The 27631-nt window shown below is 41.0% G+C and overlaps 1 protein-coding gene across 1 annotated transcript in view; it reads left to right on the top strand.

The window, feature by feature from the left end:
* RTTN (rotatin) overlaps nucleotides 1–27631 on the top strand; it is a 108944-nt gene that overhangs the window by 72894 nt on the left and 8419 nt on the right. The window contains exons 34-45 of the mRNA XM_068993831.1: nucleotides 451–542; nucleotides 7100–7193; nucleotides 9431–9623; nucleotides 11168–11258; nucleotides 14390–14543; nucleotides 15881–16018; nucleotides 16332–16549; nucleotides 17063–17168; nucleotides 18135–18232; nucleotides 19918–19995; nucleotides 23673–23799; nucleotides 24864–25066. Coding sequence (XP_068849932.1) covers nucleotides 451–542; nucleotides 7100–7193; nucleotides 9431–9623; nucleotides 11168–11258; nucleotides 14390–14543; nucleotides 15881–16018; nucleotides 16332–16549; nucleotides 17063–17168; nucleotides 18135–18232; nucleotides 19918–19995; nucleotides 23673–23799; nucleotides 24864–25066 — 1592 coding nt within the window. The remainder of the gene's footprint in view (nucleotides 1–450; nucleotides 543–7099; nucleotides 7194–9430; nucleotides 9624–11167; nucleotides 11259–14389; nucleotides 14544–15880; nucleotides 16019–16331; nucleotides 16550–17062; nucleotides 17169–18134; nucleotides 18233–19917; nucleotides 19996–23672; nucleotides 23800–24863; nucleotides 25067–27631) is intronic.

The following is a 27631-nucleotide window of genomic DNA, read 5'->3' on the forward strand; positions in this document are numbered from 1 at the left end:
ATGGAAAGCAACCCGTTTAATTGTTTGGATTTTCTGTACTGGTGTCACTAGATGCATGACCCTGGAACCAGCAGCATTGACATCTGCTCCCATCTTGTTAGATATGCTAATTTATGCATTCCTCATACCCCACCTTGATTGGGGGAATGGAATCTCTGGGAATAGGACTCAGGAAACCTCTCTAATAAGCTCCCTTTGATTCTACACTTTGAAGTTTGGGAACTGGTGCTCTCCATAAATCATGTTAGATTAAGCTATAAAGCATAGTTAACTAATTGTTAATTTTTTTTGTGTGAAACATGCTGTATATATTAATTAATTACAGATGATAAAAATTAGGCATACTTTTTTCTTTAGTTCTGGATTGGTTTCATGTAAGGACTACTTTTCCTGTTAATTGTTAAGATGCCCAGAAGACCGTTCGTGTTGACAGTTTTCCTGTTGTCACAGGTTTAGATGACTCGTTCAAGTTCTGGAGGGCTCCATCTCGAATGTCCAGTCAAGATCGAGATCCAAGTTCTCTCTCTACCTCGGAAACAATGGTACTTCCAAAGAACACATAAGTGCTGCATTTTGAATTTCTGCAAAAATTTGCATTTACATAGTGGAGGGATAAGGATGGATGTGAAGAATCAGGTTATGACCACCATGGCAACTGGGATTTAGTTGACTTGCTGTCTGTTTAGAACTAGGTTCTACCTGGCTCAAATAAGTGTACTAAATATAATTTTATAGATGAATTTTCAACCTATTTTCTACCTTTTTTTTTTTTTTTTTTTTTACAGAAGTTCAAAAGTTTTAAAATATTTATCAGTAGTAGCAGAAGAAAGGGCTTCCCGGGTAGCTCAGTGATAAAGAACCTGCCTGCCAGTATTATAGGAGATTTGTAAGAGATGTGGGTTTGATCCTGAGGTGGAAAGATCCCTTGGAGAAGGACATGGGAACCCACAGTATTCTTGCCTGGAGAATCCCATGGACAGAGGAGCGTGGTGGGCTATAGTCCATGGGGTCGCACAGAGTCAGACATGCCTGAGCACACAGTAGCTGAAGAAGAGAACAGACCCCATGTGATTAGCAGTGCTTGATTACCCTGAAATTTTGCTGAAGGACCAAACAGTTTGAAGAATGTTGACCCATTCAGGCAATTCCAGTGTGGTACTGATGACTTTAAACACATTTCTAAATACTTGCATCAGAGAGGAGCTTGTCTTAATTATCTGAAATGCTTGAAATTTATGTATATCTGCCTGTCTTTCTTCCTTTTTATTTATAAGTTGCTTTGTTCTAAAAAGTTTGAGACACTAAGTATTTTTAAATAATGACATGCTAGGTTTCATTTGTTTTGGAAGCATACAAAGTCATTCTCAACTGGAAAACATTGCAGTGTATTTTTGGAACAATCACTGTGTAGTAGAACCAATTAGGAAGGCAAAGGTTTGACTCCGCTGCTTCCAGGAGCAAAAATAATATGAGAATTAAATAATTATACAGGAGTTTCTCAAGAAAGTGGTACTTTTTGCTAAGTTTTAAGTCTCCCTCTCTCCCCTGTCTCCAGACTCAGAAGAGTTTATGTTCAGTGCTAAATTGAACCTTTATTTAGAAAAATAGAATAATTACCCCAGTTCTAGTAGGAATGATGCTCTCTTTTGCAAGCTAGAAATAGTATCTTGGTTTCAGTAAGAGAAATAATGATATGACTCAGTGCTAAAGGGAACTGCAGTAATTGGCTATTTAAATAGTTCATAGAAGGACAGTGTTAATTATGTGCTTAAAAATAGTAATTCTTAGGTTTACCCTTTTTGTTTTAAGGGCTATAGGCTAACTTTGCAATCTGTACATACTTCAGTTCTTTGTTTATAGAAGGTATGTAGTAAATAGTAATTACTCTAAGTAACTTTGAGTTATCTTAGCTGCTTGGTAGATAACCAAATTGTATTTTTTCTATACAAGGAGACTTAAAAAACCCAAAAGCAAATCAAGCATTTATATTTCTCTATTTTATAATAATATGTAAATCTTATAGATTAAGATACTAGTTTTTCTGAGAAACACTTTGTAAATATATCACTTTTTATAATAATTAAATTAGAAACACCTCTATTAATCCAGGACAGGGAAGCCTGGCATGCTGCAGTCCATGGGGTCACAAAGAATCGGACATGACTGAGCAGCTGAACTGAACTATTAATGCAAGTCTTTAACTTGTTTATGTGAGGATATCACATAGACTTTGAGAAGTATATACCAGTGAAATCTGTTGTTAAGAATTCTTGTGTATAGTCCTATGTAAAACTTACTTCTCAAAAGACTAATACTACGTGTTAGAATTTTTACAGTCAGCTCTTTCTTTCTTTCATGGTTTCCAAATGGAAGAGTTTTAGTGTTGGTAACTTACTCACCAAATTGCTGACTTTTATTCACAAAAAGTAGTCTCATTACTCCAGTTCTACGAATTGTCTTGTTTTCCTTATCATATGAGGGGTACTATATCTTTTTTTTTTTTTCCAGCAGGAGACAGATGTGGAGAGTTTTTATTCATTATGTTAGTGTTACTTTAAACCTAAGCATTCCGTACCCAGACCAACTAATGCTTCCTCAGGTATAAGAAAATGTTGAGGTATCAGTGAAATGGCTGTAAATCTTGCTAATAAGCTTCTCTGGTTATTTAAATCATAGTTTTGTATGTCTTCCAGAATTGAGAAAAGATACAGCTTGTTGATCAGTTTGTTTTTCCACTGTGTCTTTCCAAGGAGGGCATTGTCTTTTGCTGTGGGCCATGCCATTCAGTGCACTATGGCCGCACCATTGTCTGGTATTGGTGCCACACAAGGTGCCTGAGTGGCGTTATCTGATGCATATTGATGTAGGCGACTGCAGCTTGTATGCTTTGTGAATTACAGATAGAGTAAGGACTGTCATTGTTACCTTGGGGGGTATTGCCCTATAAATAAAGCCTTTTTAGAGATGGCTTCCTCAACTCACTGTCCCCTTCCCCAGGGCAGGGGTGGCAGTTGGGAGGTCAGGCATCAGTTGTCTTTCCTCTTGGAATCACATTTCTACTTCTCAGAGATATTCGAACTAGATGAGTGTTTATTCCTTAGACATACCGGTGTGTATCAACAGCTTTAACACCAAAGTTTGGTCTTTTCTGTGATCTTGAGCAGAATTATGTCTGTTTTATCAATTTTCAAAGTAAAGGACATGTGGGTCATTTCCTTTTGAGCTTTTCTTTGTGAAATATGTGATTCTTTCAAACTTTCTGGAGCACTAATTTAAGGAGCACTGGTTTTATTTAAACATTTATGGAGAAATTTTACTCATGGGTCCTCATACCCTTTAAAAAACTGAAAATCATTTTTACTGTTGGTATTTTACAAATGAAGGGATGAATGCATGGAATGAGTAAGTGTCTTGGGCAGGGTTCCAGCATTGCTGACTGGTTAAGCATTATTTGAATCCAGAGAAGCTGGCCATAATGTCATGCCCCTTCACCACAAAGCAAATGTGACTAGTGCCAAAATAGATGTGACAGTGAGGGTGCAGTGAGCTTAGGTGAAAAGGAATAATGAAATGGGAGTGATTTTGTGTGAGAAGTGGCAATTGAAGTGGGCTTTAAAGGATCAAAACCTTCTTTTTTATATTATGTACACATTTACAAGGAGCTGAAAAGATACTCAGATGGTGATTGTAGCCATGAAATTAAAAGATGCTTACTCCTTGGAAGAAAAGTTACGACCATCCTAGATAGCATATTCAAAAGCAGAGACTTTACTTTGCCGACTAAGGTCCGTCTAGTCAAGGCTATGGTTTTTTCTGTGGTCATGTATGGATGTGAGAGTTGGACTGTGAAGAAGGCTGAGCACCAAAGAATTGATGCTTTTGAACTGTGGTGTTGGAGAAGACTCCTGAGAGTCCCTTGGACTGCAAGGAGATCCAACCAGTCCATTCCGAAGGAGATCAGCCCTGGGATTTCTTTGGAGGGAGTGATGCTAAGGCTGAAACTCCAGTTCTTTGGCCACCTCATGCGAAGAGTTGACTCATTGGAAAAGACTCTGATGCTGGGAGGAATTGGGGGCAGGAGGGGAAGGGAACGACAGAAGATGAGATGTTTGGATGGCATCACTGACTCGATGGATGTGAGTCTGAGTGAACTCCGGGAGTTGGTGATGGACAGGGAGGCCTAGGGTGCTGTGATTCATGGGGTTGCAAAGAGTCAGACACGACTGAGCGACTGAACTGAACTGAACTGAAAACGATACTCAAATATGTCTTGGAATTCAATGCCCACATATGAGATTTGAAAGTCTAGTTGAGACATAAAGCATAATTAGAAAATAACAGAATACCAAGCTTTGAGGTGGTGGAAGCATTAGATATTCAGAAAATGCATAGAGTTGTTTAGAGTGTGGGAGAAAGGCTTAAGTTTGATTACTGGTGTGACCAGATGGGATTAACCAGGAGACCTGAGTCTGGGTTTATGGTTTTGAAGAGAGAATCTGTAATAGCTATAAAGATGTAAAGATACTCCAGCAGAGTGATGTCATGAAACATAATTGATATTAGAGAAATATGAATTGACATTTGTTCGATGGTAGTTAAAAGTTATTTTATAGACCAGGATGACAAATAACACATTCACATATTGATGTGTATTATTAAATATGATCAAATGAATGTCCTTTGGAGATTATTTTCAAGCAAGCAAGATTTGAGGACAGTATAGAGCAAGTCAGCTTAATACATTTTTACTTTTATCTATTAAAATAGTAATCTTTGGTGACTCAGATGGTAAAGAATATGCCTGCATTGCACAAGACCTGGGTTCGGTCCCTGGGTTGGGAAGATGCCCTGGAGAAGGGAATGGCAGCCCACTAGAGTCTTCTTGCCTGGGGCATTCCATGGACCGAAGAGCCTGGCTGGTTATAGTCCATGGGGTTGCGGAGAGTCAGACATGATTCAACAACTAATACTTTCATGCTGATACAGCACATTTTAAAAATTTAGATTGTTTAGTAGAAATACAAATCACCCCAGTCAGTTTTTAAAACACAGTATATTGGTCTAGAAAGAAGTTATTATGTTTTATCAATCATATGGGGTGGAGTAAGTTAGAATGCAACCATTAGATACTTTTTAAAATCATATTTTTCAAACTTTGTTTGTCCCTTCCTTGGCTGATACTGAGGAAGGGCCCAGTGTTTATTAAGGCCTGATGTTTGTTGCGTTCTTCTAATGAGCCAGGTATTTAGTGGGTCCTCAGAGGCTGGCTTTTCCTGCAGTGAGTGTAATCTTCATTTTCATCAGTAGAGAGGACTGCTTGAGTGTTTGTCAGTTGAAGCGATGTTCAGTGAAAAGATGGAGGATTTCAACTCCTCGTCCTCTTAATTTTTTCCCCTATAGCCGAGGGAGCTGGAGCCAGGCTTGTTTGATGGCTCCTGTGTGGTTGCGATGTCAGTCTCAGTGTGTGATTGTTTCTTCACAGACTGAAAGTTATCTGGATGTCCACTGACAGGGACATTTCTTTTCTTTTTTTTTTTTAAACACATCTCTTATAGCCAGTTATAGGCAGATATAATTTTAAAATGTCTTTAGGTTTTCCCCTCCTCCTGTGTGGATCTAATGTTATATAAAATAAGACATTTAATACATGCTTATTTATGAATGATTTATCTAGACTGAGGTTTATCTAGCCTCCATCTGTAGATGACTTTATCCACTCAGCTTACAGCTTTTGGCTGCAGCTTTCTGTCACTTAGTTGCTGCTGCTGTAACATCATACTTCAAGTGGTGAGAGGTGATTGAGGTCAGAAGTTGAAAGAGGGATTTTAAAAACTATTAATTTCATGTGCCATTTTCTTCAAATTCTTATGTTTTTTTGCTATCAGAAACTTCAAATGAAAATCAGCTTGGGTTTTGCTTTCATCCTGTCAAATCAAGTCTAAGGTGCCCTACTTTAAGGATTAGGACACATACGGAATCAGTGTGCAGATACTGTGAGCTGTACGGTGTCTGGGTTCGTGGTAGGTCGATTCGTAAGTTCTGTTGACAACTTATTTGCGTGCATGCATGGACCTGGAGCTGACCCAGGTATGGGAAGTTTATGCTGTCTCAGAGAAAAGAAACTGATGGGAGAACTCAGTAATTTTTACACAGAAGGTACTTGACAGTTTGGGCTTTTTCAGCTTTATAATTTTTATAATCTGTAAATCTACATGTGAAATTCTGTTTGTTTTCTACAGAATTTCTATCCTGTTTAGTGTTTCCAAAAAGCATGATAGAAATTCTGTAGAAAATTTCTATCTAACACTCTGTAAAATGTTTTCTGAAGTACAGTGTCAATATAGTTCTTAATTTTTAAAAACAGTTCATTTGTGATGGGGAAGAGATAGAGAAAAATCTTTTCATACTTCTAATTCTTTTATATGCACTATTAAAATTTGTGTGTGCCATTTGAAACTAAAAAGACTCTTATTATGAATTAAGAAGTACAAAATACCTTAAAGACACAACAATTTATAGTTAAAGTAGTATGCATCTTAGCCTCTCAACATTTGAGAGTTAAGTTGGAATGGGCTTTACGTGGATGTTCAGTGACTTCAGTTGTGTGTCCAACTCTTTGCAACCCCGTATACTATAGCCCACCAGGCTCCTCTGTCCATGGGATTATCCAGGCAAGAGTACTGGAGTGGGTTGCCATGCCTATTCCAGGAATCCTTGACCCAGGGTTGAACCCATGTCTCCTGCAACTCCTGTATTGCAGGCAGATTCTTTACTGCTGCGCCACTGGGGAAGCCTGGGCAATGGGCTTTCTCAGGACCTTAAAATCTTCGATGAGGTTCATACCAAAACTTTGCTCCTTTAAGTTAACTGATTTACATAAACTGTAACAGGTCTAAGAAGCAGAAAATGCCATTCCAAAATCTGTTATGACTCTCAAGACATGGAGTGTTTTTCAGTTATACTAACTAGTGTGCTTTTGTGATAAACCATTTTGTGTGAGGATATCTTGTGTGTATGTTGCTGGTGTTTCATTTCCCAGTTGGTGATGTTAACCAGTGAGTGCTCCAAATATAAAGTAATTGTCTTTGCTGATCCCTAGGTGGCAGCTTCGTCGGGCAGTGCTGAATTTCTGTCTCTCATGCTCTCCATGGTGCCTCACCCTGAAGTCATACACGACCAGCTGGTGGCCCAAGGTATCCTTTTAGGAGGGCATTCTACTTTCAGGAAGAAGATTGACAAGTTGGTCCAGACAGAAATTTTGAATGTAAATGTCTAGATAAAAGAACCAAATTAAGTCACAGAACAAGCCGTCCAGATAAGAACAAAATGAAATGTCACAGAACATAATGGAATAAGTACATCAGAAATTAACAAACAAATACTCTTAACTAATAAATGGGAATTTGGCCATCAAGTAGTCTGATTGCCATATGGTTCCTTATTAGATAATAATGGATATGTGGTATTTGAATCAAGGAACTGATAGATGTTAATTAGCTTCATTTTTTCCCCTTCTTTTGGGAACATACCTCAGTTTGCCACTTGAAAAATGAATCCACTTGAAAGTGATGAGAAGTGGGATCATAAGGGTTTTTCAGAGCCTATGCTTTCGGTTTAAAGCACACAAAATATTTCGAGTCCTTATTTTATAAGAAGGTCATGATGAGTAGCCTAGGATTTATTTTTATTAATGACAATGTGTAAATTTTATTCTTTGTTTTAGGGATTGTTGCCAGCTCTGTTTGCTTCACACTTTATATATTTGTATAGATTATAGCTAGCTTTTGTTTCTTCTAAGGCAGTAGATAGGCCTTTATTCAGTAGCTTTAAATCCCTAATCTGTAATGAATATACTACCTAAAAAGAATGTAATTTTAAACACTTAAATATGAGCATCTGCAGGGAAAATGCTTTCTAAAACTTAAGAAATATTTGTCTAAGTAAGACTTTACTCTGAATTTTCATTACAGTGTTTGTTCCAGAACTGCCTGAACAGTGTCCCAGTTTGGTTTTTAGTAATTCATGTTAACATATAAAAATGTTTAATTTTAGAAAGTACTTATTTGATCCTCTTAAGAACAAAAGAAGCAAACTCAGGTTGTTTTAAGTAGCTTAGAACACAGAGCATGAAATGAAATTTGATAACGAATCTCACAAACATTTATTTCTAAGAGTATGTTGCGTTACTGTTTTTTAAACAGCTTTATTGAGATATAATTCACATTCATACAGTTCACTCGTTGTAAGTGTACAATTCCTTGGGTTTAAATATATTCACACAGTTGTGCAAACATTGCCGCAGTCAGTTGTAGAACACTTTTATCATCCAGAACAAGCCTCGTTCCTGCTAGCAGTCACTCCTGATTCCCCTGCGCTCCCCAGCCTGCTGCAATCACTAGCCTGCTTTCCCTCTTTATAGATTTGCCAGTTTGGGATGTTTCATATAAATGGAATCTTATTTAGGGGTCAGGGTGAGGGTATCTCCGGAATTTTTTTTGTACTTTTGTGTAAGTCTGGTTTATTCAAAATAGAATGTTTCCTTAAAATAGCAATAAGAAGTAAAGGTCATGAGGGAGGCTTGAGGCAGATTAAACTGTCTTGTTAACAGTCCCTTGCCGAGTCTTCTAGGAAAGTTCTGTACTCTTGTATCTTCAGTTCTAAAATCCAGAATTTCTGAAAGTGAAAAATTTTCTCAGAACTCAGGTGGCAGTAAGCCTTAGCTGTGCCTGAATACATTTGAGTACAAAATCTGACCAGTTCTAGTTGGAAGTTGTACTTGCTTATATGTTTGTCCTGCTTGTTTTGATTATGTGTCTGCTGCACTGCAGAAAGATTTGTTTCCTTGTGGGGCATTGCCCAAGATTCCACTGGGGGTGTTAATTAGTGTAGAGTGGTGGTGGTTGTTTAGTTGTTATGTTGTGTCTGACTCTTTTGAGACCCTATGAACTATAGCCCACCAGGCTCCTCTGCCCATGGAATTTCCCAGGCAAGAGTACTGGAGTGGGTTGCCATTTCCTTCTCCAAGGGATATTCCTGACCCAGAGATTGAACCCTTGTGTGGTGCATCTGTTTGTTACCCAGTGTCTGAGTGCATGAGACACAAAACCATGCCCTGCCCTTCTCGTCTTGGGCGGTACATTGGCACCCAAGATATCCCTCAGATACATGCATGTACATGTACACACACACACACACACACACACACACACACTCACTCACTCTCTCTCTCTCTCTCTCTCTCTCTGGAGGAGCTGAATGTCTGACTCGCTGGCCTCACGGTTGAGGTGTGCCGAGCAGTTAGGGGAATTCCCCAGCTGTCTCTCTTTAGCACTTTTAGGAACTTTCATCTGATTATCAGAACTTGTGAATTTTGTATGTAACCACAAGCTAAACAAAATGGTGATAATTTTCACACCTATCTCAATAATAGGTCAGCCTGAAGCTGCGTCTCCACGGCTTCCTCCTGATTCACCCCTCTCTGCTCCTCTGCCCAGGCAGTGTGTGTTTGTCACCCCGCCCCTCCTCTCCGCGATGTGCAGCCTCCTAGACAGCCTCTTGGTGGCCACTCCAGGCGACACTGCCAGCGCTTTCCGACGAACCCGTCTCATTGAGCTTCTCTGTAGGTAAGAGAGAAACACTCCCAGGGAAGCAGGGAGACCGAGGTTTTCGCTTTTGCCAGGTTTGTCTGGACAGTTTTTAATTTTCAGTCTGTTAAAGCATTTGCATTGCTTTGTTTCACTAACTGTTAAACTTCCTGTACCCCATCCTGATATTTTAAAACTCAGAAATTTGTCCTCTGCCACACTAAAGAAATATGATACAAGCCTCTTTGATTGTTCAGAATGGAAGTGAAGGAGTTCTGGGTTTCATCTCCCTAGTCGTCATATCAGAATAACGTCATTGGGTTGAAAAGTCATTTTTAAAATCCATTTGGAATTGTTTAGTTATGGGAGGCTGAAAGTTTTAATAGAAAGTAGTCTGATAAAAGTTAAGGAAATCATGATTTGGTTCTTTGATGTATCTAATATTAATTGGCATCTGAACGGACTTTTTCTGATTTTGTGATTGGCTGTATGGTATCATTAAAAGGCCAAGGAGATTGGATTCAGTCCAGCTTAGGTCCTGATTATGGTTCATTCTCTCACTAGCGTTGCGGCCTTGGGAAAGGCACTTTAATCTCTGATGCGTCATTAATAACACTAGTTAATGGGATGACTGTTAGGATTAAAAAGAGGTGTTGTCTATGATATTCTCTTGAGTAAAGTGTTCCTTCCCTCCTGACATCCTGCTTATTCCAGACACATATACTCACCTCCTGTTCCCCATATGCTCATTTGCATTTCTCTCTCTCTGTTTCTGCCCTTTGAACATCCACTCTCTGAATTGTTTTCCTTGTCTTAGCCAAAGCACAATGCTTTCTTTTTCTTTTTGGGATAAGAGCAGTCTTCAAGAGAAAGAAGTCTGCTGTGCTTCACTTACTCAATGGTGTCCGTTTCTTTACCCTTTATAGTAGTCAGCAAGATGAGACTTTGGTCTGTTTACATTTCTTGTCCTACTAGAGTTGGAAAACAAAACTGCTAGGTGATTGTCTTTCCTTCTTGAATGTTTCCTGTCTCAAAAATGGTCAAAATGGAGTGTTAGGAATATTTTTGCTTCAGCAGAGTCTGTTAAGAGTCTGTCGTGACGTTGAGGGCACGGAGGTATTAAAGAATCTTACAGGAAAGGCTTATATTTCCATCCATGTTATTTCTGACTTAAATTTTTTTGCTGTTTTTTTTTTTTCTTTTTTTTTGGTTTTTACTTTCTAAATCAGAACTTACTTACTCGAAAGTGTTTTTCCTGTTTTAAATAGGGACATAAGCACCAAGGTCTTTCTCTTGTTTGTCTTTTCCTTCTGAAAGAACTTTATTATATTCTGCTTGTAATAGGTTTCATTATATATTTTCCTTAGAATTCTTGGTTTCTGACATTTAGCTGATGATATCTTTTCCCATGTTCTGAAATATTTTAGGGAAACTTTTTATGAACATTTATTTCCTTCATTTCATAAAAACCCCTTTTCTTGAGTTCTGTTCATGGTCATATCCAAACTGTAAATTCTGATTTGTTCATCTTCAGTAACAAGCATCCCGATAGTCTGAAGGGTGCTTCTTCTCTTCCTTCACAGCATCGCAGATGCCACCCTCTTAGAGACAAGCGTCCAGGAGCTCCGGGCCCTGCTGCCCACGTCTCTTCCTGCTGAACACACTCAAGCTCAGGTGAGCGCCCACGTCTCCCTCTCACCTCGTCTGTGTGTGCGTTTCTGTAGCCTTTGGTGCCAAAAACAGAAATTATGGAGGACATACCACAGGAGAGGAGTGAAAGTCTCTTAGGGTATACATGGTTTGATGAGGTTATTTGAAATAGGTTACTTAATATTTAAACCGGAGACATCTCTGAATGGTAGTAAAGAGCAGTGAGAGGTTTGAAGTCCTAGATTCTATGCCTGGTTCCATCATTAACCAGCTAGACATGTTTCATCAAGGATCTGGATACCTTTGAGTACTGTTTTAGACAAAGGGAATGTTCATTGCATAGCCCACCTTCCCCCTCTGTGATTTTAGGATATCTCTGTTATTTCTACCTAAATTAAAGTTGTAGAAATACTTAGTAAGTAAATTCTGTGTATTTTCAAAGCTCAGTTTAATAAGGATAAATTTATATTTGTTCCTTCACAGATATTTAGTGAAGTTGTTGCTAATAGAAATGGTACCTTAAGATCAGATTTTTAAAAAGGGCCAAAAGATTTATTTGGGTGAGAGATAATAAAGGTAGACCAGACCAGTATCTCTTGCTCTGTGATGTCTTCTTCGAGCTTTCTGCTTAAGGCAGACCGTGTCCTACAGGCTGGGTAACACTGTACATCATCTTCCAAACACTGGCCCAGTGCGGCGTTTCCACTTGTGAGTGTGCTTGTTTGCTTATTGGCCATCGCCTCCATTTTTCTGCCTGTCCATCCAGCAAATCTTTATTGGGGGCCTACTGAGTAGCAGGATCTTCCCTGAATGAATAAAATAGGAATCTTCCCCTCAAGTTGGGAGTGTAGACGGTGATCAAATACGTATATGCCTGATGGTGTCTTAGATAGACGTCTAAGAAGAGAAGCTAAAGGAGGAGCAAGAAGTAGCGTCAGAGTTGGCAGGGCAGGGCTTTTCTGTGTCCAGTGCTCAGAGAGGGCCTTTCAGACAGTGACGTGTGGCCTGAAGTGAGTGAGGAAGCCAGTCCATGGGGCCTCATGGGGCCCCTGAGAGTTGCCCTATCCAAGAAACTGCACGGAGTGGCTGGAGCAGAGTCTGCGAGGTAGAGATGAGGCCAGAGCATCCAGGGCTCCGTGAAGGTGGAAGTGCCATTAGGGCCTGTTTTATAAAGGAAGCGACAAGCCCAGAGATGGAGAGCTTGCCCAGGATGGCTCCCACAGTGAGAGACAGGGCCAGGATCCCAGCCCGTGCAGGCTGCTTCTGGAATCCACAGTCTTACTCTTGTACTGTGTGGCCTGTGTAGACTGACTGCTTCTTGCCTGTTTGTCCTTAGTAAGATGGTTCATTCATTCCAGGAAACTCTGGAGCATACGCCCCACTATATCGTGCTGTAGGCACCAGTGATGCCTCTGAACAGAGCAGCACGCCCGTGCCCCAGAGTCTGGGTCCTCGGAACAGGAGACACTAAACAGTAAACAACAGTTACAGGTTTTATCAGGTGGTGATGAATATGGAGAATCAGTGAGGATGGGTGAGACCTCAGGACAAGCCTCAGCAAGGTGAGATGTGAGCAGAGCTGAGGAGACAGGCTGTGGTGGCGAGGCAGAGCGTGCGGCGGAGCTCTGCGGGGGACAGAGACATGAGGTGCTGGTGCTGGGGGTTGCTTGGGTGGGCTTTTTTTTTTTAAGAAAGAGTTTCAAACGTAAGAAAAAAAGTTACTTTATGAGCTATCCTACCGGTAGCTGACTGCATCTTCAATATTGTAGTTCACAGGAGAATCTGACAGCTCAGGCGTTCTCGCTCAGGCTTCCTGCAGGCTCTCCCCTCCCATGGGTTGTCTGTTCTCGGTCACACCACACACGCAGAGGGCAGACTCACTGTAACTGCAGTGGTGTGGCCTAGCAAGGGGTCAGGAAGTACTTCACAGCGATAAGGAAATTAAATTTCACAAACTGCTTGCATTTCACCTGATAGGAAAAAAGTAGAGCCACCTGTACTTTTATGTAAAATGTGTCCACAGATTAGAGAAAGGGAGTACCTTGCATCCAGAGAAGTAGTTCAGAAGAACTCTTTGGAAGTAGTCTGACGCCATTCACCAGAGAGGCACTTTATGTTGTTGTTTAGTTGCTAAGTTGTATCTGCATCTATTGCAATGCTGTGGACTATCACCTGCCAGGCTTCTCTGTCCATGGGATTCTCCAGGCAAGAATACTGGAGTGGGTTGCCATTTCCTCCTCCAGGGGATCTTCCTGACCCAGGGAGCAAACCTGTGTCCCCTGCATTGGCAGGTGGATTCTTTACTGCTGAGTCACGAGGGAAGCCCTGTAGGTACTTACGTCTCAACAAATGCCTGGCAGTCCCTGACTCTTACAGTAATCTGGAAGGAAAAACTGAGTGTGTGTGTGTGTGTGTGTGTGCACACATGTACAAAAAGAGAGGCACCAGAATGTATCTGTGAAGTTCATTTCTGTGGATTGTTGCATTGCTTGGGCATGGTGGAGAGATAAGTCATCACAGTTTGTTCTTTATTATTACATATCCAGAGAATTGTTTTGTTTTTTTTTTCAGTATTTTTGCCCATGAAAACTTCTTACAGTATTAGTAACAAGCAACATTCCAAAGGTGGTTTTATTGGTAATTTTAGGGAGGATTTAATTGTTCTTTTAAAACTTAAGAATAGTATTTTTATGCTGAAGGATAGTTGAGGGCAAACAGTGGACATGTTTTCATTTTATTTGTAGCAATCACTAGGCTGTTAGGCTGACTTCTCCTACGCCTCAATTGTACACCTTGAAGAATATGTTATAATCTTTCTTTACAGAATTGTAGAGCTTTGGACTGCTTCTTTTGCTTCTTCCCGAGTTTTGACTCCACAGTTTAGCTACTTGAAAACCATAAAGACTTTCTAAACTCTCTAAATAGAATTCAGAATTTGGCTGTGAAAACGATGTTTTGTTTGGTATAATTATAGTTGACACTGTTAATGACCGTTAGTGACGTGCTTTGTCTGCTGTGCGTTCATTTTAGGTCTTTCAAAATTAAGATGGATATTTTATGACTTTTTTATTAACTTGTATTATAAAGAAGTGACACTTCATCACCGAGATTGGCTTTTCGTATGATGTGCTTTGTTTTTCTCCTCTGTCGGGCAGGTGTCCTTTCTCCTAGAATACCTGTCCTCCTTATCCCGGCTTCTGCAGTCATGTTTATTGGTGGATCCTGACCTTGTGATTCAGGATGAGCTTCTGAAACCTCTTATCCCAAACATCATCCAAGTTCTCACCCTATGCACCAAAGATATATTAGGTAAGCTGTACATATTTATTTTTAAATTAATTTATTTTAATTGGAGGCTAATTACTTTACAATATTGTAGTGGTTTTTGCTATACACTGACATGACTCAACCATGGGTGTACATGTGTTCCCCATCCTGAACCCCTCTCCCACCTCCCTCCACAGTAAGGTTTATTTTTATTTAATTTTTTTTTTTTTTTTTAAGTTTAGAAGGAAAGTAAATAATACTGAGGAAAAAATCTTAACTTTGCACCAAGTATTCAGATCAAGGTCACATTTTGGGTTGTTCTTTGCTGGTGTTTTTGGAAGACTTTCCATAAAGTGTCTTACAGGTTGGATATTTTAAGTGGCTCCAGGAGACCGTTTGAGGCAAGTACGCAGTATAGTGAAGGACCGTTACCCTGTTCTGTCATTTTAAATGAGGGTAAAGTTCTTTATGTAATGTTAGAAAGTACAGTGAGTGTTAGGTGTTAATTATTCTTATAAGCTATGGCTAAATAACAAGTATAAGCAAGTCCAGAATATAATATCAGAAATTTCCAAAAAATTCTTAAAAAATATGCTCTATTGAAACGTTGAATATAGAGCTTAGTAGTGGGGAAAACTCGGAGAAGGCAATGGCAACCCACTCCAGTACTCTTGCCTGGAAAATCCCATGGACGGAGGAGCCTGGTAGGCTGCAGTCCATGGGGTCGATAAGAGTCGGATACGACTGAGCGACTTCACTTTCACTTTTCACTTTCATGCTTTGGAGAAAGAAATGGCAACCCACTCCAGTGTTCTTGCCTGGAGAATCCCAGAGACGGGGGAGCCTGGTGGGCTGCCACCTATGGGGTCACACAGAGTCGGACATGACTGAAGTGACTTAGCAGCAGCAGCAGCAGTGGGGAAAACTGAAGCAACTATCGTATTTTAATCAAAATTAAAATATAGGAAAGAGTTTATAATGAAGTAGTCATTCGTTTGGTAATTCTCTTTGACCATTAGCTCATTCTAGTTTAGTCCTTTGCACTTATGGCTTTGCAGGTTTTGGGTCTGGTAGGTGAAGTGGTTTACAATGCCCAGCAAAGGCAGTCTGCAGAGTCTCATCAGCACTGCGACACCCAGTGCTGGGGGAGCAGTAGTTCCTTAACGTGCAAGTTTGACAAGTGGCAGTGATGTCCGGATGAGCTAGCGAGGTTACACCATGTGTTCTCTATAGAGAATAGGATGAGATCCACCCCAGGGAGCAAGAGGTGATTTTTACGTTAAGTGTAATGAAGTGTCTTGGTGAGGTTTAGTTTTCAAAAGGCTCTTTTTCTTCTTTGTGTTAATAAGTTGAAACATTTTGATTGATGTTTTTTACAGATGTAGAGTTAACGTCAGCTTTTTATCAGACGTGGACTCACCTGTTCCACCTTCTGGCTGCACTGCTGAGGCGAGCTGGCCCTGCCTCTTTCCCATCTGTTACCATGGGTCTGGCCCGGTCCTGGGCAGCGGTGATCGGTAAGGAGATGGTCTTGCTGGGCTCAGGGTGTTTTTGCTTATAAAATTAAGATAATCCATTGTTTACACACACTCACACATTCTTATAAACAGGAACCTATATGAAAAGAACAAAATGAAAATGAAATAAATTTCTTGATCAGTAGGTTGTCTTGGTACTATTCAATTTATCTTTAAACACTGCAGTTATTGTTGTGCTAATAAACTTCATTAGGATTAAAAAACCTATAAACTTTGTTACTCAAATAAATTTGACTGACTTCTTTAATTTTGAAGATGTTTCCAGTCATTTACACATGAAACTGTCTTTCAGACACATTCTGCAGGTGTGCGCGTTTGTCTACCACAAGCCCCACTCTGTATACCGCCAGCCTGCAGTTCCTTTCTATTCTCTTGACTGAAGAAGCAAAAAGGCATCTCCAGGATAAGGATAAAACAAGCTTATGCCACAATCCAACAGTGGCTTCACTTCTTGACAAAACCCAGGAAAGTCAGAACTCTCTAGAACGACTTACTGAAGTAATTCTTCAGGTTAGTGGTTTCTTGATTTTTTAAAATTTGGTTTAGTTTTTAAATAATTGACTTTCAGTTTTGATCTTGTAAGAATTTTATTTAATCATTTGGATTAAAAAACAATGCTTGTTACGACCATTTAAATAATAGAAGAAAGGAATTTGATAATTGTTCTTCAATTCTTCTGTTTTCTAAGGGGCCTTTTAAATAAATTACGTATATGTATATATATTCCCCTGTGAATTTGATAAAGTGCTTAAACTTGCTGTATGTTAATATTCAACATAGCTTTTTTCTTTAGAGGTGAGTCTTTGAGAATGATTTTCGGTCTTCTCTATATTATAAATTTCTTATTCAGTCTCATCCACACAGAACATTCTCAAATCTTAATGATTTATCGCATTCTAGTGGATTTCAGGAAGTAGTTGAAAACTAACGATAGCTCTTAAGTAGGACGCATCTTTTCATTCACAAGTGTTTTGCTCCAGCTTAAGTTTTTCTCGAAGGCAGTTTGATTTGCATTCTTTGCAGTGCTATGAAGGAAAAACCTCCAAAGATGTCCTGAAGAGGGTCGCTGCGAACGCACTGATGTCACTTCTGGCCGTCAGCAGAAGAGCACAGAGACACGCGCTGAAGGGTGAGCCACCTGACGCCTCAGCTGTTTTTAACTTGTATATTTTACTGCCTGCTTATTTTAGGTGTAAAGAACTTAAAATCTTAGTGTCACTAACAAGAATAGTTTTTTTCCCCCCATACAGAAACATAGTAAACACGCTTTGCTTTTTAAAAAAATTTTCTGTGACGCATTCCATAGTTTTATTTGCAAAGCAGAAATAGGGACACTGATGTAGAGAACAAACGTGTGGATACCAAGGGAGGGCGGAGGGTGGGAAGAACTGGGAGACCGGACTGACACACGTACACCACTGTGTACAGACAGACAGTTAGGGAGGACGGCTGCACGGCACAGGGAGCGCCCCTCCGCCCTCCGTGGTGGCCTAAATGGGGAGGAAGTCCAGACACGCATTTCTTTTAAAGTAAGAAGATTACACATGTGGATTACTGTTTGTGTAATGAGTCTTTCTCTAGAGAATCTATTAAATCTTAGAGAAGTTTTTTAACGTAACATGTCACTCAGTTTCATAATAATCACATGTTAACTACACGCACATATTGCACATACAAAGAAAACATGTAGTTTCGATAGGAATAACAACTGCATTAGATGATCCTATATTTTCATATCAATTTCCCTCTGGAGTGTTGTAATTTCTCATCCAGATTCAGGGAACACAGGTGTTTGAGATGAAAGAGAATATCAAGACCACTAATTTCAGTTGTAACTTTGCTACTGAAACTCTGCATGCCTCCAGCATAGATGAGATGTGTGAAGAGGAGTAATAAGTTAAAAACAAGTGGGTTTTAGCATTGTAGTTCTCTTGTGTTTTTATCCTCTGGTTCATTAATGTCTCACTGAAAATGTGAAAATAGAATTGGTCAGAAACAGAAAATATCATTTTTTGAGAACTTTGGTTGTTGTATATAGTTTTAACTTATTTGGAAATAAAGTATCTTTCTGGCTATCTTGGACATTGTCTTGCAGCTCATCTCGTAGACAGCTGCGTGGAGCAGATGAGGCACATTCATGCACAGCTGAACCTGGGCTCTCTGAAGCCGGGGAGGGCAGCGCTGAAGAAAAAGGTCACTGAGTTTTCAAACTCTGGGAGGCAGGGGTGACCATTTCTCGAGTCCTTGTGCTCATTAATGACACCCATGTTTGGTTGAAGTCAGTGTTTTAGAGGAAAGGTACAGCCACATAAATTAATGGGATTTCTACATTAGCAGGTTTGCGTTGGGATTTATTTGTGTGTGTGTGTGTGTGTGTCCTTATTTCTCACTTGAAGATCTTTAAGTGAGATTTATATGATATGTTGTTGTTTTAAGCCTTTTGGGATATGTAAAATACATTTTTATTCTACAGAAAGAATATCATAGGTTCACTAGAAATAGAATAACTTACGAAGTGTTTTCTATATGGCAGGCACTGTTCTGAACACTTCATGTTTATTATCCACTGTTCACTCATGACAGTAATCATAGAACCAGTAACGGGTAAAGCCACTGTTTGCCCCGTGTCTGTGCAGTTGCAGAACTGGTATTCCTAGTATCAGTTCATATCCTTTGGTGACTCTCAGTGTCTCTTTTTAGCACTGAGTCTGCTGGACTCATGACAGGCTGCATGTTCACTGTCAACTTGATGTAACATAGGTTTTTAAGAAAACTATTTTATATCACAATAACTTGTTTATAACATTATATCAGTTTTACCTGTACTACATGGTATCTGTTTCTGTGTATACTATACCTGCTCGTCACTAAAACTTGAGTTTCCATCCATCACCAAACAGCTGACTCCCTCTATTTCCTTTGCCCTCCCCTCACCCCTTCCTTCCTGGTCACCACTCTGCTGGTCTCTGAGTCTGTGTGGTGTTTTTTTTTTTGGGTCTGGTTTGGTTTGTTCATTTATTTTGTTTTTTTGTTTGTTTTTTTAAATATTCCACATATGAGTATAATCATGTAGCACTTGTCTTTCTCTGTCTGACTTATTTAACTTAGCGTAATACCTTCAAAATTCATCCCTTTTGTTGCAGATTGCAAGATTTTTTTGTGGCTGACTAATATTCCATTGTATATATACACCACATTTTTTTAATCCATCATCTGTCAATAGTCCTTTAGATTATTTTCATATCTCAACTGTTGAAAATAACAGTTTTTATATAAGAGCAGTGGTTAATAATAATAAATATGGTTAAAAATATCTGCCACAGAAGCTTATTGAGGAAATGAAGATGTGTGTGTATTTATAAACATATCTACATATCTAAGACCATTATTACAGCGGTCTGTGTAATGACTTGTTTCTACTGCATCTAGTAAGAAACCAAGAAAAAGCCTTATTTAATCATTTTATTGGTCTAGGTGCTTATATGTTTGTCAGTTTCTTTTCTTGCCTCTTTTCCTTTTTCCTTTCATGCAAAGGCCCTTTTCCTCATCATTGAGAAAATCAGCCAACACCTGATATGATTGAAAACCAGCCAGTATGTGCTTTACTTTATTGAGATGAAATATGGAGGTTATCATGTATCTCAGTCCCTCTGGGGCTGATAGAACAGAAATAGCTTTTTTGTGGTGAGTGTGCTTCTCGAGACGTGGTCATCTTTCAGAGATCGTTAGCCTGTTAGTCCCCTCCAAACCATGGTGGTCGGGCCACAGAAAGAGCATAGCTGTGGTGTCACATGATCCAAGGGAGAAGGAACTATTGTATGCAAAAGTGGAATATGCCATCGTTGTTCACATCTTTCAACTGCTTTTTGTTTAAACAGGAGGATGGTTTTATTAAAGAATTAAGCATTGCCATGCAGCTCCTAAGAAACTGTCTTTATCAGAATGAAGAATGTAAAGTAAGTAGAGCTCCTTCTCAGTTTTGAAAGCAGCGCTGTTATGAAACAATTTAAATTTCATATGAGATAATAAGGGAAACTGGAAAGCTCTTTGAAGCTTCCTTAGATGCACGGTTGATTGGTTCATAAGCTCAGTGTTGATTTCAGAAAATAACGCACCTAATCTTACCGTTGTTCATCAGCCCGGATGACATTTCTTGTTCATATCAGCATTTTAACTTTATCCCTGAAACTTTGACTTGAGGCAGCTAAAGCAAACTTGAGTCTCTTTTTTCCTACTGTTAGCCATTTCTTTTTTTTTTTTTTTTTAATTTAATTTTAACTAAGATGGTGTGAATGGCTGTGTGTGTCTTTTAGGCAGGATTTTTTTTCTGCCTAGGCAGTTGTCAGACACCTCTCCATGGGGAGGTGTCTGCATGCGCAGGGAAGAAGATGAGGATGTCTCCTGCTGCAGAGGAGAGAACGTATCGCTGTGTTGATGTCAGGCAGGTTCTTCAGTTCCAGCTCTGCCGCTCGCAGGGCCCCTGATGCAGCCCCTCTGTCGGGACCCTTGAGATGTTCTGCTCTGTCTGTGAGCATTGGTGCTGTCATTTCACACAGCCATCGGGGCTCTTACGCAGAACACAGTGTCTGGAACACTTTGATTTGCTTTGTCAGTGATGGGACACTTCTGAAGCACTAACCTCCACACAGAATCACTGTGGAAAATGAGTAAGTCAGAGAGAACTTAAGGAAGCTTTCTTTAAAAAAAAAAATTTCCTACCTCTTTTTAAACTTTTTATTTTATATTTGGGCATAGCTGATTAACAGTGTTGTGATAATTTCAGATGAACAGCGAAGGGACTCAGCCATACGTATACATGTATCCAATTCTCCCCCAAACTCCCCTCCCATCCAGGCTGCCGTATCACATTGAGCAGAGTTCCATGTGCTATACAGTATTACCTTTTTCATTATTTTACTTGTGATAAAATTGGAAAAAGTATATCTTAGAAAATGAACATTTGGAGCACATATTCCTTAAACTATATAAAATAATTTACTCAAGACACATGCCTAACAATTTACATTTCAAAACAATTTCATGGGAATTAAGTATTGATATGTTTCATTAGTAATGTCACTCAATTTGCTGGTGTCCTTGCAACTGGATGCAGTTAGTGTTCATCTATGACACCTCACTCAGGCAGTACTCTGGCACACTTCCCAGGTAGCATCTGCCTGTAGATTCACGAGATGCTGGCCTGGGCACTGGGTGTAAATGTAGTGCTCACATTTGTAACATGTTAGCCAGCTATGAAAGTGTAATCTCTCAACAGGTCAAAGCATGTGTGCATTTCCAAGTTGCTTAATAACGAATAAATCCAAAGAAGAATATTCAGATGACTCTTGAGGATAAACATAGTTCTGTGGGACAGACAGCCTTAATTTCTTTTCCTGTTCCAACTTACCTGAGGGGTGTCACACACTCCCAGTACTAAGTGTTGGTCACTCTTGTGGTGACTCAGCAAGTCCTCCATGCCCACGCCACCCTGATGTCCGTAAATGTGTGACAATGAGGAGCTTTCACACTGGGACGAGCCCAGGGCTGGTGAGGTCGATGGACTGAGGGTTAGAGGTGGGGGACGATGCTGGTCAGGCAGGAGGTGATGAGGAGAATGGGGAGGGAGGGGCAGACTTGAGGATCCGAGGGATGAAGAGATGTGGAGCAACTTCCAGGCTCAAGTGTAATGTAGGCTTGAGTCACAGAGCAGAATGTTGCTGTGAGTGATGCTCACTGGGGTCTGCCCATCTGTGGGACATTGGGGTGGAGAACGGCTGGCAGTCAGTGGTTCACGTGGGCCTGGGGCTCTGAGGAGCAGCACAGACTGGGGGGTCTTAGGAGTTAGCGCTGGATAGAGGTGTTTGTAGCCGTGACTGTTGTTGAAATTTCCCAGTAGAGTACGTAGTGAAAGCCTAGGTCATATCCTCGGAAAATTCAACTATTTAAAAATGAGACTGTGTAGGGAATGCTGGAGAGTTTGGAGGTAATAAAGGATAGAAGGGCTGCATGGAAATGAAGAAAAAAGAGCCTTTAATAGATGCCACAGTGCCCGAGGGTTTCACAGCTACAAAGGTAGGAACAATTTTACCAGCATCATCGGTTCAGAAAAGAAATTGAAGATGAAATAATGGTTGGGAAATGACAGCAAGAAGCTCGCTTATGAAAAGCATCATTTATAATTGAGAATATGTAGTTGTAAGGAAGCTAGCCTATATGTTGACTTCTTCTAACAGGTAGTGCTTAAGTATAGACAGAAGTAAGCAAATCGAGGACTAGTTATTAAGCAGAGGAAGAAACGACCTCCTAGATGGACTCAGAGCCCTGAGGAGGCAGTGGGCTCTGTCCAGGACACGGATGGATCAGTGCTGCCAGAAGAGGGACTTGGGGTCCTCCCTGCCAGGCAGGAAGGAGGGATGGGAGGAGACCCAGATGAGCCATGTGGAGTCGAGGAGGAGCTCATCCCTGCCTGGCTCTGTCTTCTCCACGAAACAGCAAACGTGGTTGTCCTCTGTGGTCGTGGGGCTGCCCTCCAGGCTCGTGGAAAGTGGGGAGCAAGGGGAACAGCATTGGGAACAATTCGCCTCTCTCTTTGTGACGTTGTGAGGGCATTGAACAAACACCCACGTGTGTGTGCATGTGTGGGCCTACAAACTGCCTCGTCAGTCTGTTCATGAAGAAATTGCTGCATTTGCTGCCAATAGTTATATTTTATCCATAATACTGTCCCAGTGATCTTCATAATGAAAACTGAATTCCTTAAGAATTATTGAGATAGCATAATATTTTGACTGGATTTTGCCATATTCAACTCATTTAAAAGCAGTGATCTTGGCAATGATGACCCTGTATGTAAGACAGCAAAAAAGACACAGATGTGTATAGCGGACTTTTGGACTCAGAGGGAGAGGGAGAGGGTGGGATGATTTGGGAGAATGTCATTGAAACATGTATACTATCATGTAAGAATCGAATCGCCAGTCTATGTCCGATGCAGGATACAGCATGCTTGGGGCTGGTGCACGGGGATGACCCAGAGGGATGTTATGGGGAGGGAGGTAGGAGGTGGGTTCATGTTTGGGAATGCATGTACACCCGTGGTGGATTCATGTCAATGTATGGCAAAACCAATACAGTATTGTAAAGTAAAATAAAGTAAACATAAATAAATAAATAAATAAAAGCAGTGATCTTCTGACCTATCTGGCCACACACATTAGGTGTGCATATGCACACAGGAGAAGAGCAGGTAGGGAGGACTCAGAGTTGATCAGCATGTTTCCTTGAGCAGAGAATCCCATTTCTTAACTGTATCACAGCATTTGCAAGGGCTCATTCAGTGCTGTAAGGTACCACTGTCTTGCTTAATGTACGTGTTCAGAAGCTGTTTTTCTTCATTTCTTACCTAAGTTGCATATCCTGGTCACCCAGTGTTGGAGGGAGTTCCTGAGACTGGGTCTCATGGTCAGGGTGGTCCTGGTTTCAGGGTTCTGAACCTGTCCACAGGATTCTGTTCTCCAATCAGAACAAAATGAATTCTGTTTTTGTCTCCTGTGTTGAAGATGTTTTGGCTGTGATTTTCGTTTATATTTTCATTATTCAGACTAATGCCGCCTTGCCTCTTTTCCCGCCACAGGAGGCGGCTCTGGACGCTCACCTGGTCCCCGTCCTGCATGCTCTCTGGCCTTGGCTCTTGATGGATGACTCACTGATGCAGGTTGCACTGCAGCTGCTTTGTGTCTACACCGCAAATTTCCCAAATGGTAAACTGAGCCCGATGCTGCCTTTCAGTAATGTACTAAAGTACTAGTGTTGTTAAAGTGCAAAAATGAATATACTTTTTGAAGTGTTTCTTCCACTTATTTTGAGGGTGTGTTGGTTAGAGGTATGCTTTCCTGTAGGGATTTATAAGAGTGAATGGTTTGATGAGACAGAAGAGTCATCAGACAGCTCAGGGCGTAGAGGGAGAAACTGTCCTGATGATACCACAGGAGAACACTGGATTTAATAGGAGAATTGGGAGAGGGAAAAGTGTGATAGAAGACCTTAAAAACCAGGTAAAGGTTAAGCTTTTATAGATTCTAGAACAGGAGGCTGGTATGATGACAGGTGGTCCTGGGGTCGGGTGGCTTGGTGACAGTTGATGTCACTGGGGTGCCTCTTTCTCTCCTGCCTCTGTCAGGCGTTTTGTTGAGCGCCTCCCATAGGCCCTGTTGTTAGTGGCCGACAGCTGAGAGTGAGAAAGGCAGGCAGGCGACGACTTGGGAAGGGAGGAGAAACTGAAAAACACTCTCTGAGTGAAAGAAAGTGGGGCCCTGCAGGCAGTATGCATTTCTCATGTAAACTCAGGGGCACAGAGTGAGGTTTAAGCCAGCAAGTCTGGGGTTCGCCTGCTTTTTCTAGCAAATTCAGCAGCTCAGCAGTTGGCTTTTCCAAATATTAAAAGACAGAAGGGACCAGAACTGGGGACCATACGCAGCCCATCTCATCACTGCTGTGCTGAGGGTGGCTTACTCCTCAGAGTCTGACCTCGGCCTCCACTCTGCAGCCGCCCATCCTGGTGGCATTTGTGCTTCCCCGCGGCCCCAGTTTATTGTGTTCCTCGATTTTTCCCTTCTGTAAAATGGAGACAGGAGTCATAGTGCTTTCAGTACTTTATTGAGATCGCCAGCCCCTCGGTCCATTAGGTCACCAGCACCGGCCTTCGGGGTGCTTGCAGCTGACGGGTTAATGACCGAGTCGTTCCACAGACGGACGAGCTCACCACTCAGGTGGTTGAACCAAAGCGTGAAGCTGAGCCACCTTGTGACGGCTGCTGTTTTTGAAGGTTGCAGTTCCCTCTGTTGGTCAAGTTACGGACAGCATCCTGTTCAAGCCGCACACCGAGGGGCCCCCGGCAGCTCCCTGATGCTGTGTATCCTGAAGATGGCCTCCCAGGTGCCTCCAGAGAACACGGCTGTTCAGCAGACAGTGTTCATGATTCTTTCAAACCTGGCCTTATCTCACGACTGTAAAGGGGTAATTCAGAAAGTGAGTATTACACTCGCCTTCCTTTCATAAAAAAGAGACTTTGTAAAATACCTTTCCAACCCAGGACATGTGTGAAAAGTCTAGAATTCGGTTTTTAGGGAAACTTATTATGATTTCAAGCATTTTATTTTAAAGGATTGTAAAGAGATTAGAAGGGTTCACTTTGTTTACAGCCTATTGACACAGGAAAAGTGATGGAAACTAGAATATGACTATATTGTTTCCTTTTAATTTATCTTCTTAGCTTTTGGATTGTATTTTCTCTCTCTCAAAAATGATAGTTTCAGAAAGACAGCTGTCTTTCATCTGTCTGAGATCATAAGAGTAGTATGTGCTATGCTTAGTCGGTCTGTCGTGTCTTGACTCTTTGTGATCCCTTGGATTGTGGCCCACCAGGCTCCTCTGTCAATGGGGATTCTCTAGGCAGGAATACTGGAGTGGGTTGCCATGCCCTCCTCCAGGGGATCTTCCCAACCCAGGGATCGGACCTGGGTCTCCCGCATTTTAGGCGGATTCGTTACTGTCTGAGCCACAAGGGAAGCCCAAAAGTAATATATTGGTCTTTAAACAGACCAAATTGAGAAGTAACAATTACAAGTCAATTGACATTGTCAAATGATTTTTGAAATTGCAGCCCTTTTCCCCCAAGTTAGACCTAACTTCTTTATGTCACAGGTGATTTTTCAGTTCTCTGGGACCCTTGTGCCAAAACTTGAATTCTTATCACTGGTTTTAACTTAGGGCACTTTAAAGGAGGCTTGCTGGTTTAAACAAAATCTACTACACATGTTCAGTTAGACTGTATTTAGTGATATATAAACAGAATCCCTAGTTTGGAAGATCCCTTAAAATCTGATTATGAACTGGTTATTGTTACTTAATAGTCCACAGGCATTTGAGTATTTCTGTATCATTTACATGAAGGCCAAGATAAACTGAAAAAGTTGACAGCTTTCATAAGAATTGAGTCCCCTTTTCCTCTATTGTATCATCACTGCAATCCCTCCCCCCCAAAAAAATACACTTTGAGTACAGTCTCTAAATAAAAAGTCTTACTAAAGAAAGATCTTTTCTCAGTGATATGTTGTGCTAACTCAGCATTGGTTCATGAGTCTTGTTGATCATTTTCAAGAATTTTGCAGTCCAGCTGGCATCATCATGGTATCTTGAAATCAGCCATGGTGGGAACGTTCACTCCACGCAAATTGAGGACCTACTGCTTCAGCCTCAGCTGTTTATTTACTAGCATGTGGCTGGATAGCTGGTCTGTGTGTATGTGTGTATGACTATCCTGGACTGAATTTTTGTGGTTGCCATCCTTCCACATGTGTGAAAGCACAGCCTGGGGGTGGGGGGACAGTGCTTTCTGCCACTTCCTTACAGAGAACATGTTGGTAGGAAGCAAAGTAGGAATTTCCAGGTGGGACATAAGCGCTACTCTCGGATCTGACGTGTGACTGACTGGTGCTTATTCCCTTTAAAAAGCTTCAGTTTCTTCACTCAAAAAATGTTTAGGTTAAACAAAATGCTTTCTAAAGTATTTCAACTCCCAATCTCTGATCTGGCTGCTGAACTTCAGCATATTCTGATATCAGTGCGATCAGGCTCCCCTCCAGGTAGAGGCCAGTCAGGTTGTTTTCCCTCTGCTGCTCTGTCATGACGAGCCCTAGACACTTGGAGTTACACCTCCCCTAACTCTTGTTTAGTTACCAGAAAATGTCATGAATGCTGTTATACAGTTAAGATTCTAAAATATCTGTCTACCAGGGCATATTTCTTTGCATCCTAACCAGTGTGGGAAGTTTGAAAAGGTCTTTGTGTGTGTGTGCATGCCCAGTCTCTCAGTCGTGTCTAACTCTTTGCCACTCCGTGGACTGTAGCTCCAGGCTCCTCTGTCCATGGGATTCTCTAGGCAAGAATACTAGCGTGGGTTGCCATTTCCAACTCCAGAGAATCTTCCTGACCTAGGGATTGAACCTGCATCTCTAGTGTCTCCTGCATTGGCTGGCACGTTCTTTGCAAGTCTTTAGGCCCAGCAGAAAGAGGGAATGCCCAGAGCCTATTTACGATTTAAGACTCTGCTCTGTATTTTATCACCGTTGTCAGCTCCAGGTCTCCAAGGTCACGGCAGAACCTGGCTGAATGGGAAAGGCAAGGGGTGAATCTAACCAGCCCTTGTTTGGGTGAGAGGGGAGCAGACGTGAGTGATGGCTACAGGACAGAACAGGGTGTAGTTTGACTATTTTGGGTGGGGTGGCTAAGGCTCCTATAGCTCGTTTTGTTCTCGCACTCAGAGTCCTTTTACATAAAAGTGCTAAATTTATTTTATAGATTCAAGCCAAAATCTTGATGTAGGTTTAGAGGAACCCAAGAAATAAGCCCGAGTAGATTGTTAAACAGGAAGAGACATGGGTATCCTGGAGAGTTGTGAAAGTTAATGTTCCTATTTCTGTACCCTGATCAGAATGCTCGTTTGACTGGTTCCCATGCTAGCCCAGGCTGCTTCTTGATGATACCTTTATGCTTTATTTCCTGTTGCATATAGATTATTCTAGGCAGTAAGCC

This window comes from Capricornis sumatraensis, chromosome 21, assembly GCF_032405125.1.
Source record: "Capricornis sumatraensis isolate serow.1 chromosome 21, serow.2, whole genome shotgun sequence".
Lineage (NCBI taxonomy): Eukaryota > Metazoa > Chordata > Mammalia > Artiodactyla > Bovidae > Capricornis > Capricornis sumatraensis.